Source organism: Telmatherina bonti, assembly GCF_933228915.1.
Source record: "Telmatherina bonti genome assembly, chromosome: 16".
In the NCBI taxonomy this organism is placed as follows: domain Eukaryota; kingdom Metazoa; phylum Chordata; class Actinopteri; order Atheriniformes; family Telmatherinidae; genus Telmatherina; species Telmatherina bonti.
Window position 1 is genome coordinate 34016327 of NC_136614.1, and position 17881 is coordinate 34034207.

The 17881-nt window shown below is 39.1% G+C and overlaps 1 protein-coding gene across 1 annotated transcript; it reads left to right on the forward strand.

Moving 5' to 3' along the window:
* Nucleotides 1-495: 495 nt before the first annotated feature.
* Nucleotides 496-17452, forward strand: lbr (lamin B receptor; the record flags this gene model as incomplete). Its single annotated transcript, XM_079254927.1, has 13 exons — nucleotides 496-660; nucleotides 3027-3221; nucleotides 5516-5593; nucleotides 7590-7779; nucleotides 8301-8497; nucleotides 8867-8921; nucleotides 11035-11229; nucleotides 11306-11409; nucleotides 13505-13630; nucleotides 13782-13950; nucleotides 14840-14920; nucleotides 15611-15733; nucleotides 17292-17452. 13 exons carry the CDS (start codon nucleotides 496-498, stop codon nucleotides 17450-17452), a joined length of 1839 nt encoding a protein of 612 aa, XP_079111053.1.
* Nucleotides 17453-17881: the final 429 nt, after the last annotated feature.

The following is a 17881-nucleotide window of genomic DNA, read 5'->3' on the forward strand; positions in this document are numbered from 1 at the left end:
GAACTCGGTACACACACATAAGGTGTTCTGTCTATTTCAGAGAAAATAAGACTTAGGTGCGCCTTAGAGTTGCGAAAAGAAGGTAATTCTCAGCATTTTGAAGGCAAACACAACACACTTAAGTGAATGGAAAAGGGCTGTTAACTTCTTCATTGCTTGCAATGATATCTTGTAAAATACCAAAGTGAACTATGTTCCATATCTGTAAGTAAACCAAATGTTCAGTTTCTTTGGTTAAAACTGTTGGTGTCTTCTTGGTGTCTCTGTTGTTTACCATTTGTAAGTATTTATTTGTTACAGGCTAAACTACGGTGTGGTCAAAGGACCTAAAAAACAACTATAGAGGACCTTACAATGACTAGATACTTGCAGCAGGGATCTATTTCTTTGAATATTTTATTGTGGGGCTTTTTTTTTTGTCATGTTTTGTTCTTCATTGTTATTTAATTTGTCGCCATTTATCTCTTGTAATTTACCTTTCCCAGGTTGTGGAGGATGCCTACTCAGAAGTACCAGAAAGGGGACACGGTGATGGGCCGCTGGCCTGGCAGCAGTCTCTACTATGAGGTCAAGGTGCTGAGCTTTGACTCCAAAAATAAGCTCTACACTGTCATCTACAAGGACGGTACAGAGCTGGAGCTCAAGGAGCAAGACATCATGGTACGACTGCTATCACAGAAAGGGCTACAACCTGAAATAACTTGTTCTGCAGTTTCAATATTTCAATAATTAAGAAAATGTTGTATTTTAACATCTAACTACAAATTCATTTTGAAACAAACGTAGCTATAACGTCACATCCAAGCTACAGAATTTGCCTCAAAAAGAAAACAAAATAAATAAAATATTTTAATTGTGCAATCGTTTATTTTCTTCCCTTTTCATAATCCGGGAAATTTTCGGGAAACTAACAATCCGGGAAGACCCCTTAAAAAACAGTTTCTGCGTCAAAACGGGATACTTGACAGGTACGAAAACCTACGTAACTACTCTGTAATGCTAACTTACCCATCCGGAACGCTAGCAGAAACCATGACTCCTGTCGTGCTGCCGTGGTATGTTAACTCTGTGTGGCAGGCGACACATTTGACCTTTTTGGACAGGTTGTTTAGCAGGAAAACTCCCAAACTTTTGAAGCACGAGGTCTAAAGCTTCTTTTCACTCGACTGTTTTGGTTGCGCTGTTGAGTTCTTTGTTGTTTAAGAAGACGCTGCACAAAATGACAGTACTGCCCCCCGCACTTCATGTGGGGCTTTAAGTCATTTACTTGGTGTTTACAGTTCGTATACTGTCTGAAAAGCCGTGGCGTTAAGTTTTCTGGCGCAGCGTTTTATCAGCAAAGCCATTAAGGGCGTTTATAACACGGCGCGTCAACAATAAAATGTTGCGTTGATAAATTTTTATTGTTGACAAATTGTTGCAGCCCGAAGCAAGAAAGCTCCTCCCCTTGCTTCTCCTGTTCCAGTAAACCTTTCTCTCTGAAGCATTTCTACAGAAAACTGCACCCTAACCTGGCAGGTAGGACTTAAACTGGAGAGCGATTGATATATCAGTTATAATATTGTAATGCCCTTGTAGCGCGATGTCTTTTTTAAAACAAAATACGAGAGTGATGGACAGCCAGGTGCTCTTTTTTTTTTGTTTTTTTTCCCTCAGCACTTGGCTTTAAATAACAAAGAAATTGACTTTACACTTAAATATGATGCTGTTAGAGCTTTGAATCCTAAAGAAAGTGATAATTTCACCGATCAATGATCTGCAGGTTATGAAGCTCCATCCTTTAGTGTTGAACTGGTAAGATTGGGACCCCAACAGGAGGACAGATCCGACTGGATACTATGACATTTAACATGACTATTCAGTTTTTCCATGTGAAATTGTGTCCTCTGAGCTGGACCTGCTGGTCGAAAAAAGACTTTAAAAGATAGTTGTGAAGTGACTGAGCATGTACGCGCAAGGAGAGGTATATGCAAGCAAATAGGCCTGCTGTAATTGTGTGCATGAGTAAAGGAAGTAAGTAATGTTTTTATTAGGGTTTTAAGGTACCTTCAGGTACAGAATCAAACGCAAAACATAAAACTGTTTAACTCAGAGAACATTTTAATATTTTTTTAAATTAAACAAAAAAAAAAAAAAAAAAAACACAGTTTGCAGTAAATTTTCCTGTAAAAAAATTCTTAGATAAATAAATTATGACATAAATAGAGATAAATCCATAATAGACAGTATCTGTATGAGTGAGGCATGTTTCAAGAGGAAAGTCAAGACAATTAAATCAAACTTACGCAAGTAATAATTTAATTCACAGTTCAATATTTCCTAAGAGTAGAACATAACTCATCTATTACAGCATAAATGCTATTTAACATGATTAGCTGCAAGACTGTGACGTGTTTGGTTAATAAAACTTATGAGCACTTTTTCAGATAATCTGTATATTCAGAGTAAAAGCCCTTAAACCATTTCACACATTTTATTTACTTTATAGTATTTATTGTTAAAGATAAAAGTAGTCCAAAATATAAATAAGTAATTTTTTATTGCTTTTTAAAATAGAAACTAGTTGAAATGTCGTAGAAAAAAAGGCCAAAGCAAGTTTTCGGTGAGAGCACGCTGCTGTTCACAACTCTGTATAAGACTGTATTAATCTTCTCCACATCTCCGGGTCCATGTACCGAAGTCACTGGGAAGCCAAAGCGCTCCCAAACAGAAGGTTTTATCAAAGGAAGAGAGTCTTAAAGCTCCGGCGTCTGCTAGAAACTGTTGCCACGCTCGGTGTTGCCGTTAACATCATGAAGGAAGTATGTGCAAGGCAGGTACTTTTCCATGTGGGAACTTTGTATACCTCAGTTCAATACCGAACCCAAAAAATCCAAACACGAATCTATGTACCGTTACACACCTAGTTTCTATCTTATTATTATTCCAATGAACAGTATTAATCTATATTGTGATTGATCAACTGAAGTTGATCCCGAAGCCCGAAGTTTCAGTTTGTGCACCTTTTTTTTTTTTCTTCTCTTCAGAGCATCGCAGGTTTCCAGAGCCGCTCTCGGTCCCGCTCTCGCTCACCAGGACGCCGACGCAGCAGGTCGCGGTCGCCTGCAAGGACCACACGCCGTTCGTCCTCTCGCACTGCTGCCACCGTAACAGACGGTACACCGTCGTCTCGCCGGGATACAAGGCTAAAGGACACTCTGGAAGTCAAAATTACCCCACTGGTAAGTACTTCAGCAGAATGATGATCATAAACTGATAGAAAGTGCCATAAAGTACTCCTGTTTCTCCGTCTGGTTGGACATCACTGTAGGAGTTAGATCAGAGGTATTCCAGCCTGTTTTTACTGTTTAGTCTTACTTCTATAGGATGTAAATAGGCCTGAAAGATACAGGGGGGGAAAAAAACATATTAATCTATATAAATTATTATAAAAAAATAGATATACATTAAGTGCAGCCCTGGACATTTCATGTCATTTTATGACGGGGTTTGCCTCTTGACTGGTCTCATGATTCAGTTTTATTACAAATATGTTATCTTTAATACGATTCATAACATTTTTTCACTGCATTTTGCGACTTTCTGAGTACAAATGATTACAAACTCCCTGTGTATTTCTACTTATATGAAAAATCAGTCTGAATTAACAAATATTATAAACATGTAAATATTTAATGTACATTAGTTTCATTGTTTAACTTAATTGTTCCATTGCTGGAAAATCGAGAAAAAGCAGCTCTCTAATGGCACGATTTCTTGCGTTGAAGAACTGTGTTTGCCAGGGGTTTTACTGAATGCTAGCAAACAAATGTTATTTTCCATTAACATTAGCCATAAGCTAACAAATAGCTTTTAATACAGTTTGATGTGCAGCGTTTTGTGATTTCACTGAAACAATAAATGTACTTCCAGTAAGATATTGACTAGTAATGACCTTACACCACAGGCTATAAGGACAAATTTTTTTGTCTGGCGCGCCAAACGTCTATTGACCATCCAGGCGTACAGCAGAATTATGTATTCATCAGAAACTTTGTAGGTGTAACATGCCGTCCTACGGTGGCCGATGGGTTCAAACGCGCTTCATATAGTAAAATAGATGCATATAGGAAAAGAAATGCGAGCGGGAAACTCTACATGTATAGAAGAAAACAAAAACATAGAAAAGCACTGCATAAACAGTTGCAACAAGAAAACGCTGCATATTCAGTCTCACAGCGGAGGTGCTCCGGTAAGTTTCCACCCAAGAGACAAACAATTAATTTAAATTGCGATTCTCACAATTCTTCGATATTGGTGATTTTTGTATAAATAAAACAAAAACAAAAAAGGTATACATTTTTTATTTTGCTCGTCATTTTTCTTGATTTCACTTGTAAAAAAAAACAACAACACAGTAGCTAAACCATCATTCTGCTGCTATAATGCCCAAGAAGACAAGAAAAAAGATCAATAAAAACTATAAAAATGACTACAATTTTATAATGGATTATTTTTATTTATTTGAGAAATGAAAATGAAAAATTCCAAAGACAACTTGTTTGATGTTGGATTTATTTATGGTTCAAATTTAATAAAAGATAGTGGAGATAAATTTATTTGGTTATTTGAATACTGAATGGAGTAAAATGGAGTGTGGAGAAAAAGATGAACCCTGATCATAACTTAATAATCTAATCGTAAATGGAGTCATGAGGGACCTTAGACGGCTCTCCCGAACCAGATTACACCACTATTTACAGCAGAAGTAAAACGCTGGATTTATACGACATCAGGAAATGCAATGGGTCGTTTGTTTTTCTTTCTTTTCACAGTTCCACACACGTGGACAAAATTCTTGGTACCCTTCGGTCAAGTAAAGAAAACTCACAATGGTCACAGAAATAACTTGAATCTGACCAAAGCAATAATAAATAAAAGTTCTATGAGATTTAACCAGTGGAAGTCAGACGTTGCTTTTCTATCAGGCTTCATATAGAAAAAAATAAGCTGATGAAACGTGTCTGGACTAAAATGAGGGTTCCCCTGACTGAAAGGCTCATGCAGTGTCTGACTCCGTTTCACATCATTTGACACGATAAACAGCCGTTTCTGAATTTTACATATTAAAACAACGAGAGGACGTTGTGGCCGGTAAAGCTGCACTCAACTCCAGGTCATTTTGGAACGACTGTACCACAGATTCATGCCTCTGAAAAGGACTGGGCCGAGTTACTTTTCCAGGTTTGGGTGCACGTCGTCTTCGGTATGAAAGCTATGCAATCCGTTACACATGAGATCCCAGGGCTACACAGGGCGGACATAAGGGATTACTTACTCCTCGGATCTGGGAATGCCTGGAATTTCTCAGAAGGATCAAGAGATTAGCACTTTAAATGAAAACCTCTGTGTCTCCTTCATCCTGGATTTTGATCATAACATTGTTGTACCTTCACAATTCCTCACATTGACTTTTTCTTTCTTTATTTTCGCCTCTCATCTGGATTGAACTCCATTGTCTGATGGCAAATATCAGCCAAAGGCAGCGGAGAACAGCAGCAACAATAAGCATGACAAGGACGGGGAGAACAACACCGCTTCCAAGCTGAATGAGGTGAGTTTTGTCTTCTGAAAAGTAGATTTAAACTAATAGCTGCCACTGACCCGGGTCAGTGGCAGCTATTATTTATTTTGATCTGAGTGTCAAAATAAAAAGAAAACAAACAAAATGGATCTAAATGTTGTTTTTATTAAAGGAGTAAAACTGATCAGCAGGACATGCTGATGTTACTGATGCAGATGTTGTACCACTAAGCACGCAAGGGATTTGTATTAATCGCAGATCGCACTTCTCCCCTCATCCACTAGGGGCTCCAAAAGAGAGTCAAACCCTATAAACTCCAACGTTAAAAAGGCCCAACTCGGTTAGCTACAGGCAGCTTATTGTTTTCCCAGAGCGACGGCGCGCATGACGCAAAATGCCGCTGGTGGGAACCGCTCACCAGCGTCCAGATTTAATCAGCTCTTCAGAAACCCATGGGTGACTCGGTCAAGTTTCACCCTATGAGTCCTGCAATACACCAGGTTTTAAATGTATTCCTGATTCAACACACTTGAACCAAAAGTAGATCTGAGTGCCTGCTTCTGCACGATGAGTTAATAATAGGAGTCAGCTCTGTTGGAGCCAGAATACACGGAAAACCTGCTGGGATAGGCTCCAGCTCACCCGCCACCTTTGATCTGATTAGGCTGTTTCCAATAATGAATTAATAACTTGCTTGTATGACTGAATTATGGTATTTATATGAATTCAGATTTCTTTATTATCACTTTAGATTAATACAACAAAATCAGGTTAGCATATGTCAATGTTTTATTTAAAATAGCAAATTTACACCGCAACAGCATCCAAAGTGCTTCACATAATCAATAAAAATAAAGAAAAAGACAATTAAAAACATTAAAAACACTAAAATACAAGGACAAAACACAATCACACATATAGTCTAATCCTCTGAACATCGTCAGCCAAATGGCAAAACTAGCATCTTTCCTACACTACAGTAAAACCTAAAGAGTAACAACGTTAAAAACCTTTCCCTACTCCACATGTACATCCAGACATACAGCCCGTCCCATCTCTCGCTGTAGAGCACCGCTGTATGCATCCACTGCCATCTTTCCACACTGGATCGTTCACACCCAGTTATACAGTTTATAACCCAGGCTGTAGTGCAAGGAGATGGCATCTGCCATCACAGCTTCACACTGATGAAGCTGAACAAAGACGCCATTCTGCAGGTTGGGGAGGCATGACGATATATGACATCATGATAGGTCTGAAAATATCTACCAAGGCTCATTACACCTGGTGACGTTAACACAAAAGCAGCTGAACAGCTGATAAAGACTCAATCTGTGCGTTTAAACGGGAGTTTTAATTCATGTTTAATTCCGAATAAAAGTTAATTCCACTTTATTCCACAAATTAATGCTCATTTTTATTCGGAATTAAACGTAACTCCGATGTAAGTGTCTGGTTTATTTGCATTTTAATTCCGAACTATTTAATTCCTCTGTCATGTAAACCTTCATTCCGCTCTAAGTTAATTCCGGTTGTTCTGAGCATGCTCGTTACCTTGTCCTGTCCCGATGACGCGCGTTGTTTTACCTCCCGTGTTCGGTGGTCTATCTTTCTTCTCCTTCTCAGTTGCTGCAGAAAGTGAAGTAGTATGCTCGTGTTGAGCTGCTACTTCACATTTAGAATAAAAATCGCGGTGAAACTGGAACTTATTATGTAGTTTTTACAAGTTACGACTGAAAAGACGAGAAGCAGGGAGAAAACTTTGTTTATTTTCGGTATACGTCACGTGCACCCTCTGTCCAATCAGAACCCTTCCCAACCCGCCGCTCTAAAGAGTAATTAAGTGACGACGTGTTTCATGTAAACCTTCATTCAGAATTATTATTTTCATGTCAACTCATAGGAGAATATGTTCATTCCGAATGATTTAATCCCGAATTAAAAAAACATCCTATAACCGTAGCCGATGTGTTTTCTCATTTATCACTTTGAATCTGTCTAAATGTATGTTTACATGTTATTTCAGAAGCCAGAGGCCAAGGTGGAAACGGACCCCGAGAAGAATCAAAGCCGTTATAATCTACGCCGCAGGAAGGATGATGGCGACTCCGCCGTTACTGAAGCCAAGACCGAGCCGCAAGAGGAGAAAAAGACTGCGGTGTCTCCAGTTCCCGCTGCCGCCGTCGCCACCCCACTGGACTTTGGAGGGAAGATAGGTAGATAATGAGACAGGAAATACGTTTTTGTGTGTGTACACAGGACGGATATCCAACTCATGAAAATAACACGGTGTACAAATGAATTTTTAGTGTTTTTAGTTCGCTCCTTGACATGTTTTCTAGCACATGACAGGATTAAAGCTTGAAGCTGCAGTGTAACAATAAGACTCTTAAAAACCGGTTCAGACTTCCAGGTTTTCACATACGCCCACTTGGAAAACAGGCCGCGATGACCCGAAAAATGGACCCAAAAAATCACATTTATGCCATGTTAAGCCACGAAGAATTATTTTTACTTCTAATTAAAAGATTTTTTAAATAAGTGCCTGAAAGAAGATTTAAGGCTTGAGTTATCCTGAAAAAGCATGATGGGATGCGTGCTGCAGGCTGAAGTGAACTTTCTTTTTTCCCAACTTGTCTGCTCCAGTCTGGCTGCTTTGTTGTGCTGAACAGAGCTTTATGGGCGGTGTTGGGCTTCTCCTGATACTTAACCTGTTGTTGATGTGTCTTCTTTCCAGGAGCATACTTCTGGCTGCTCTTCCTTCCAGCCTGGGTTCTCTTCTTGGTGCTTAAAGCCAGCCAGGAAGATCCCAGTCTGGCAAACTTCCCACCTGCTCTGCCTCCCCTTGAGACCTTCTGGGATGCCCAAGCTCTTGGCTTTGTCGTTCTCTGGATCCTATTTCAGGTTCTCCTGTACATTTTGCCTGTTGGAAAGGTGAGTGTCATGCGCTGAATTTGTACTTTTATGGACCAGAAATGTGGTTTGACTTTCCTTTTATTACTATAATTCTTAAGTCAAAAAGATTTTTGCCAGCTGGATCTTTCTACATGACTTTTTATATTTTTTTGGACTGAAATTGGACTAATAACCATGAAAAAGAGTCAATGAAATCATTTCCACAAAACTTAGTAAACTAAATAAAAGCTATTTTAGTCCAAAATTTGCTTCTCTTTACTATAGATCGAAGTCTTTCTTCTGTGGTGTTGCATCACCACACCTAAGTTGTAAAATCTGTGGTTGTTGTCTTCTTTTCATGTGAACTTGTTTATTTTATGTATTATTTCTTTGCTTGTGTCCCTGTAGCTGAGTGAAGGCATGCCACTGAGGTCTGGGAAGAGGCTCAAATACAGAACAAATGGTGAGGCTGTGTGACGCTAACACACCAGCTGGGTTTCAATCTCCCCTAGAATTGTACAAAACCTAAATATTACCATAAAAACTGGTGATGGAAACACCTACGTTTGGAAAATCCTCTGACATGCCGCTAAAGTTTTCATTCACACTTTTTTCACATTTAAATGTCATTGAACATGACGTAGATAATCACGTCACCAGATCATTTCTGCTAATGGATGGGCGGAGGAGGAGACGGAAATGGTTTTACAATCAATTAAAGAGCAAAATACAACCTCCGTCTTTGGCAGCCAACAAGTGAAAAAGTTTTACAAGGAATTAGGAAGAGAAATTAGGGAGAAGGGCTTCGAAAAGCTGTGGAGAATCCTCCACAGTCGGTGGAAAACCCTGAAACAACTCTACGTGACCTCCTGGCATAAGACCCAATTCTCCATCCATAGTTTATCCCAGAGGTGCCCGAGTTCGATCCTCGAGATCTGTCATCCAACCATCAAATCAAACTGCTGAACTCCCTCCTCTGCATGTCATTCAGCTCTGCAGAGGTCTGGTAACGAGGCTTTCATGTGATCCAGGTGTGTTGGGCTGCATGTAAAAGTTGCAGGATGGTAGATGTTAAGGAGCCCTGGTTTACCCCCTGCATGACCTACAGAGGTTTTCCAGGCACTGATACCCCGTTCAAGAGGTTTACAATCCAGCTGCAAAATATAGTGTTTATTCTAAGACTCTGTTAAATCTGCAATGATAAAAATACAATAATGTCATCATTTATCACGTTCATAAAATAATAAAAAAGATCATTGTGTTCTAGAAACTATGAAGAAACAACATTGTGTCAGACTGAAAAATGACCTTAGAAAAATGACCTTAAGGCCCTGATAAGATCAACAAGTGAGCAGAAAGTTCTGTCAGAAAAAACTAAATGGTTCTGAATAAAACTAGATGTTCCTGATGCACAGTGGTGCCAAAGTCAGCTGAGTTGGAGGATAGTGGGTCAATAATGCATAAATGACTATAAATAGAAAATAAAAGCTGTTGTTTAGTAGGAGTGTGTGCACCTGTTGCATGCACATGGCTGTGGGGCCGGGCGAAATGACAACATATATCATCTGTACAAGAGAAAACGTTTATCGTTTCACATGAGGTTCTATTGTTTACGCCACCATAAGGTGCTTTACTGCAGTATTTTACGTCAAGATGAGCTTGTCACTTGCCACAAACATGTAGGAAGACGGTAGCAGACGTGTTTCAGAGGATGATTCACTAAAAGATGAGCAGCCAACCCAAACTGATGAGCTTGTTCCTAAAAGAGGGAAATTTCTGTCTGGATGCGGTTTGGATATAAAAAGACCGACATGGAACCGACAACAGACTAGCTCACCGTCCCAACAACGGACTCCGACACAACTAACTCATTTTATCACCTGGAATCAGGATAAAGAATAAAGAATAGAGTCAACGATCAAAAGCAGCGTAAAGTGGAGGCGAAAGCTCATAATAAACTCCAGACCAAACACTGCAGCAGGTATTTAGGTATTGACTCATTACACAGTTTTATATGGTTATGTATGTCGTTATGGGGATATAAATAGTAGGAGTGGGAAAATCGAATTGAAAATCGAGATTTTTTTGTTTCACAATTTTAAAATAGATCTTTTTGTTAAAAAAAAATCCTTTTTTTTTTTTTAAATTAAATAAAATTAATCTATGAAATTTTTGTCATGTTTATTGGTTTTATTGATCTTTTTACTTGTCTTTTTGGGCAGTATAGCAGCAGAATGATGGTCTGGCTACTGTGTTGTTTTCTCCTAACTGAAATCAAGAAAAAAGTTTTATAAAAAACAAATTTGTTGTTTTTAATCTACAAAAATCAGCAATATCAAAGAATTTTGAGAATCACAATTTAAATCAAATTAGCGCCCAAAAAATCAGAATCGAATCGGGACAAAAGCATGTCATCAGAGCCCTAATAAATAGAGCTATATCAGGATATGAGGTTTTGGTCATTTCTCCCAGCCCTTGAAATGCTTTATGTGCATCGGGGAGATAAATCTGATTAATGCATGGCTCATGTTCCTGTCCTTTAATATCTGCTCCTGGAACTCTTTGTGTCCCTTCAGGTTTCTTTGCCATGGTGGTCAGTGCTGTAGCGGTGGGGGCAGCAGTGTACCAGGGCGTTGACCTTACCTACATCCACAGCAACTTCCTGCAGCTGGCCACAGCCTCCTTCCTCATCTCTGTTCTGCTCAGTTTCTATCTTTACATGCGCTCTCGCTCCGCCGGGCCTGAGGACTTGGCTCTGGGTGGAAACTCTGGTAAGGAATGTCATCAGACACATTTTTGTTGGTGATTTGAGTCTTTGGTTTCTAATTTTTCTTCCTGGTTCTCCAGGCAATGTGGTCTATGACTTTTTCAAAGGTCGTGAGCTTAATCCCCGCATCAAAAGCTTTGACTTGAAGTTCTTCTGTGAGATGCGTCCTGGACTCATTGGCTGGGTGAGTCCCAACAGGAAGCAGACTTTTAAAGTCTCTGTGACTAAAATTTCCAGTTTGATATGTAACATGTATAGATGAGCTCAATGTGGACCAAGTTTTCTCTGCACAGCTCCCTCTGGTGGTTAAAGACAAACCTAGCATTCACTTCTGGTTTTATAAATGAGCCTTTACAGCTGTTCAGGTCCAATTTAACACGTTTTGGCATTTTAAAAAAAGTGAAAAAGTCCTAAACATAATTTTTATTAGTCTATAATTCTATCACATTTTCTAGTCTATTAAAATCCTTATGCAGTTTCAGGTCAAATTCTACCTGCATCTCTGTTTATGAGGTTTAGATCTGCCAGCGTGGGTCAAATCAAGGAACCTAGTTTAAGGGAATAATAGAACTGTGTGTCTTGTTTAGTATTTTTCATCTTAAATAATGTTTTTAAAGGCTAAGCATTGTTTTTTTTAGTAAATTCAGAAAGTTGACAGATATTGATGTATTGACAAGTCCAGAAAGTTCATACCATTATTAAATTAAGTAAAATATATCTAAGTTATAGTGGTTTAAATGTTTTATTCAAAACATTTTTCTCCGAAGGTGTGTTGTAAAACTGAATAAATACACTCGTAATGGTAATGGACATTTATTTATGATTAATCATGCAGCTATGCATGTTCCTGCTTAGATCATTTCAAAAATTTGTGGTTCAAAATTTTGTAAAGATTCATCCTACAAAGGAAATCTCAGCTCCGGTCGAAATAGACATGAACCATACTAAAAATGGACCAATTATAAACGCATGTAAGGTTCAAGAAGGTTTTTTTTTGTTTGTTTTTGTTGGTTTTTTTTTTGTTTTTTTTTACAGAAAAAGAAAGAAAAGTTGTTGTTTTCTTAATCAAGAAGTAATTAAATGGAAAAAAAATTATTATATTTCTGAGTAAATAATACAGATGTTTTTGTTTGGTTGTTTGTTTTTCACCCCTATTGAAGGGAATATGCTTCAGTAGGCGACCACATCTTCATTAGATTTTTATCAGACGTATTAATGTGCTCTAAAAATCAAATGACTGATTCTTACATGTATTTACAGACTTATAAAATGGTCAGTGAGAAATCTGACGCCAACTGGCTGCATTATTTTTATCTATATGCACACGTAGCTTGTCACGTTAAACCACTGTAATATCACTCCGTTATAGGTGTCACCATAGCAACGCGTTCATCAGCTGCTTCAGATCAGCTGCTTTCAACAGGTAAATGAGACAAACGCGCTGTGGCTTGACAAAAAACTACATCAAGGCCACGTAAAATAGTTCCTATACTTTTTAGTAGGGCTGTGATATGTTTTGTCCTGATTTGATTTAGATTCCAGTTTTTTGGGTGGTGATTCGATTTAAATTGACATTCTCGCGATTCTTTGATATTGCTGATTTTGTAGACTAAAAACAAAAAAAAAAAAGAAATGTACAAAACTTTTTTTGCTCGTCATTTTTATTTGATTTCAGTGAGGAAAAAAAGTCAATCATTCTGCTGCTATAATGTGTAAGAAGACAAGTAAAAAGATCAATAAACACTGTAAAAGGGACATTTTTATAATGGATTATTTTTTATTTGAAGAAAATTCTTTTTTTTACAAAAAAAACTTTTTTTTTTTTTTTTTTTTTTAAATTGTGAAGCTAAAAATCCCGATATTCGATTATTATTATACGATTTCCCACCCCTATACTCAACACACCCCTATATATTTACAATTTTTTTACTTAAAAAGAAGTAAACATTAGTTATAACTGTTCACTGTGTGGGAGCACGGATTAAACGAATTAAACATCTTGGATCTGAAGGATTGAACGTGATAATGCACTTCACGTCATGGTGCTTCAGACTCCACGTTGTACATTATAACCATGTAATGCACGGCTCCTCGCTGTTTAATCCAGTAACTTTAGTTTGTTATTTTAGTGGGTAAGTCATGTTTCATCAGCTGGCAGACGTTTCATGTTTGTTTACAGCCCATAATAGTTGAGTTTCTATTTGTTTTTGTTTTTCTGACAGTCAGCAGGTCTGTCATAAAGACTTTTGTCAGACTTTGTGCATTTCTTGTCTTTTCAGTGTTTGATCAACTTCGCCATGGCGCTGGCCGAGATGAAGCAGCAGCGTCTGGATGCTCCATCACACTCCATGATCCTTGTGAATCTCTTCCAGTTGCTATACGTGGTGGATGGTCTGTGGAATGAGGTGCGTCCAGCAGAACACCACAAAACTTCAATGAATTTTATGTTTTCTCTAAAATATTAAGAAAATGTGGGCGGGGAGAAAAAATACCTAATTAACAAGTCACTTTTTTAAATAGACTGGGTGACAGCTCAATGTTTCTCTCCTTCCCCAGGAGGCCATCCTGACCACCATGGATTTGATGCACGATGGTTTCGGTTTCATGCTGGCTTTTGGGGATTTGGTCTGGGTTCCTTTTACTTACACCATACAGGCTTATTACCTGGTTGGTCACCCCCAGACCCTGAGCCTCCCTGTGCTCGCCGCCATCGTTTTACTGAAAAGTAAGTAGACCATCTTTCTGTGGGAGTTTGATTTCTGTATTTTAGCCAAACAGCAACCTCTGGTGGTCAAAAGAACATACATCCGCAGTTTTTATCTGGTTTACCGCGTGACTTGGCTTTAGACCGCTTACTTCTGTTAGCTGGTTAGCTCTGGGTTAGCTGGCTGGATCTGAGTTAGCTTGTTAGCGCTAGGTTAACTGGCTAGTTCTGGGTTAGTTAGTAAGCTCTAGGTTAGCTGGCAAGTTCTGGGTTAGCTGTTTAGCTCTAGGTTAACTGGTTAGCTCGAGGTTAGCTGACTAGCCCTCGGTTAGCTGGTTAGCTTGTTAGCTCTAAGTTAGCTGGCTAGCTCTGGGTTAGCTGGTTAGCCATGGGTTAGCTGGTTAGCTCAAGGTTAGTTGGCTAACTGGTTTAGATGGTTAGCTTTGGGTTAGCTTGTTAGCTCTAGGCTAGCTAGCTAGTTCTGGGTTAGCTGGTTAGCTCTAGGTTAGCTTTGAGTTAGCTTGTTAGCTCTAGGTTAGCTGGCTAGCTCTGGGTTAGCTGGTTAGCCATGGGTTAGCTGGCTAGCTCTGGTTTAGCTGGTTAGCTTTGGGTTAACTTGTTAGGTCTGGGTTAGTTGGCTAGCTCTGGGTTAGATGGTAACTTTGGGTTAGCTTGTTAGCTTTAGATTACCTGGCTAGTTCTGGGTTAGCTTGTTAGCTCGGTTAATTCTTAGCAACAGGCAGGTCAGAGTTTGACAGATGCTAATCATCCACCCCCACGCTCACAGCTCCACCTCTTCACGCATTTTTGTGATGAGGCTCATCTGTGAGGGTCTGACATAACTCCCAGTAGTTTTACTGTTTTATGCAGCTGACGGCTCGATAACATGTCTTCTCCTTCTCTGTTTCAGTCACCGGATTCTACATCTTCAGGAAATCCAACTCGGAGAAGAACGCCTTCAGGAGAAACCCATCAGACCCCAAACTTTCCAGTAAGTTTCCATCTAAGCCCAAACTTTCCAGTAAGTTCCCATCTAAACCCAAACTTTCCAGTAAGTTCCCATCTAAGCCCAAACTTTCCAGTAAGTTCCCATCTAAACCCAAACTTTCCAGTAAGTTCCCATCTAAGCCCAAACTTTCCAGTAAGTTCCCATCTAAACCCAAACTTTCCAGTAAGTTCCCATCTAAACCCAAACTTTCCAGTAAGTTCCCATCTAAGCCCAAACTTTCCAGTAAGTTCCCATCTAAGCCCAAACTTTCCAGTAAGTTCCCATCTAAGCCCAAACTTTCCAGTAGGTTCCCATCTAAGCCCAAACTTTCCAGTAAGCTCCCGTCTAAGCTCATGGCTACAACAATTCATCTCAGTTCAGTTCCATTTAGTTTAGCCTCATGTGTATCATGCCACTTCTGTGAACTGGTCAGCTGCTATGGAAACTAATGTCTCCCAACACAAAGCAGCATGATTTCTTCTTAAGTCATTGCATCATCTCAGTAACTTAATGTGTTTCTATTAAATATTTAGACACTTGTTATTGAATAAACAGCTACAAATGAAGTTTAATGATGCTGATAAACGTGTCTCATCTGACTGTTGCTTGCAGGATTTATAGAAAATAGTCATGAAAGGATTAAAACACACCAGAGGAAGGAGTTTTATCACGTTTGACTTGTGTTTTCTGCAGATCTGAAAATGATCCCCACAGCTACAGGAAAAAGTCTGCTGGTGTCGGGCTGGTGGGGCTTTGTCCGTCACCCCAACTACCTGGGAGACCTCATTATGGCGCTGGCCTGGTCCCTGCCATGCGGTGAGTTTGTTTCAATCTTACATAAATCTTTTATTTCAATTGAAGTGAAATGTACAGAATTTGTGATACATCAAAGCAGTAAAGTAGTAAATTTTATGAGGTTTAGATGTTCTGACTTTTAACTTCTGGATTGCATGAGAAAAAAGTTTACAGAAACAGACCAGGATGTTGCAGTTATTGATTTTATTTGTGGGATTATTGATTTTTAAAAAAAAACAAAACATTATTATTATGTGTTCAATGTGTTCACATGAACAGTTTTATTTATTGTTGTCTGGAAACATCTGGAAGGAAGTGTAGAACGAATCAAGAAGTGATTTCTGCTCACTTACGTCTGCTTCAAATGTTGCCATGCGTCGCCACTCTCCACTACTTCCACGCGTCGTTTACGTTGCTGTAGTTTAGTCAGCTCATCCACCAGTGGGCGGAGTTGAGTTTGAAGTTCATTTCTGCATTTTGACGATACACTGTACATAAAAAGATGGGCGGAGCCTCCATGACATCACCCGTAGGTTTCTAAATTGAAGCTCGGCGGTTCCTACCATCACCATCTTGGCAGGGGCATGCGTGTCGTCTCGCCCCCGAAAATACATATATAGGCAAAGAGGTGGAACTGAGAGGTGGGGTGTGAGCGTCATGGTGGATGATTGACATCGAGTGAACCCTGAGCTTTCGAACTATGAGCTAACCGAGCTAATGGAGGTAAGCGGGCTAAAGCTAAGTCACGTTTTTACCCGACGAAAAACGCAGTTGTTCCAAGTTCTTTTTACTTGAAGCGGGAGATCGGATACCTGTCAGTCAAAAGGACACGCACCTAAATATGCCAAATTTCAAGATTAAATTACTTTTAAACAGGCGAGTTAGAAAAAAATTTGTCGTCCCCCCCCCCCCCCCCCCCCCCAGTTGTCATGAAGGTAAACCTGACATATTAAACCTAAAATGGATTTTTGAACCAGGCTGTAAACATGTTTATTCCTGCTGTGAACATGTTTATTTCTGCTGTAAACATGTTTATTTCTGCTGTAAACATGTTCATTTCTGCTGTGAACATGTTTATTTCTGCTGTAAACATGTTTATTTCTGCTGTGAACATGTTTATTTCTACTGTGAACATGTTTATTTCTGCTGTAAACATGTTTATTTCTGCTGTGAAGTTGGTCTTTTTAACATGGGAGTCTATGGAGATTTGCTCTGTTTTGCAGCCCCTAGTGGATGAAGGGGGAACTGCAGTTTTATACACTTCTGCATCATAGGCTTCCCTTTTAACTGCCGGAGGCGCCGTCCATCTTTATATACAATCTATGATCTGCATAAAGTGACAGAGCAGTCGGAGGAAACTGAACTTTTCTCTGAGGGAATAACGGTCTCTAAATGCTACTTCGCTCTCCTGCAGCTGCAGAGCGAAACAAAGCAGCACAAACAAAAACACACAAGATGCTTCGTATCTTTTTTGGAAGGTGGCCTTGATATGCGAGTACTGAAGGTACCAGGATGTATTACAGTGTGTTCACGTTGTGTTTTTCTAATGCGTTTCCTCCTTATTTTCCCATCCCCTCAGGCTTCAGCCACCTCCTGCCGTGGTATTACATGATTTACTTCTTCATCCTGCTGGTGCACCGAGACTCGCGCGACATGAGCGAGTGCAGGAGGAAGTACGGCTCAGCGTGGGAAGAGTACTGCCGGACTGTCCGTTACCGGATCATTCCCCACGTTTACTGAGGCGCCAGCCGCACGTTGGAGCTTTTCCCTTCATTTTTCACCCAACATTGTTGCCACTTGCTAAAATAGAAATGGATTTACTGACTGATTTGACATTTTAGACTTTTTTTTTCTTCTTTTTGTTTTGACTGAATTGAAAAAACTGAATTTTTTTTAATGGATGGAAAGAACTTTTTTTTTTCTAGATTTTTTTTTTATTTTTTTTTTTAAGAATTGCTTTTTAAATATAAAATATTTTTTAAAAATTGTAACTTAAAAAACGTGGTTTGGAAGTTCTTCTTAGGATAAACTGTACATTATTTGTATATATATGCATTGTTTTTTTACAGCCTGCTCACCGTTTCTGGACCATTTTCCGCCTGTGTAACAATTTTCAACATATTACATCTGCTTGGCTATAAGGAATAATTCTGTGAAGTTTAATTATCA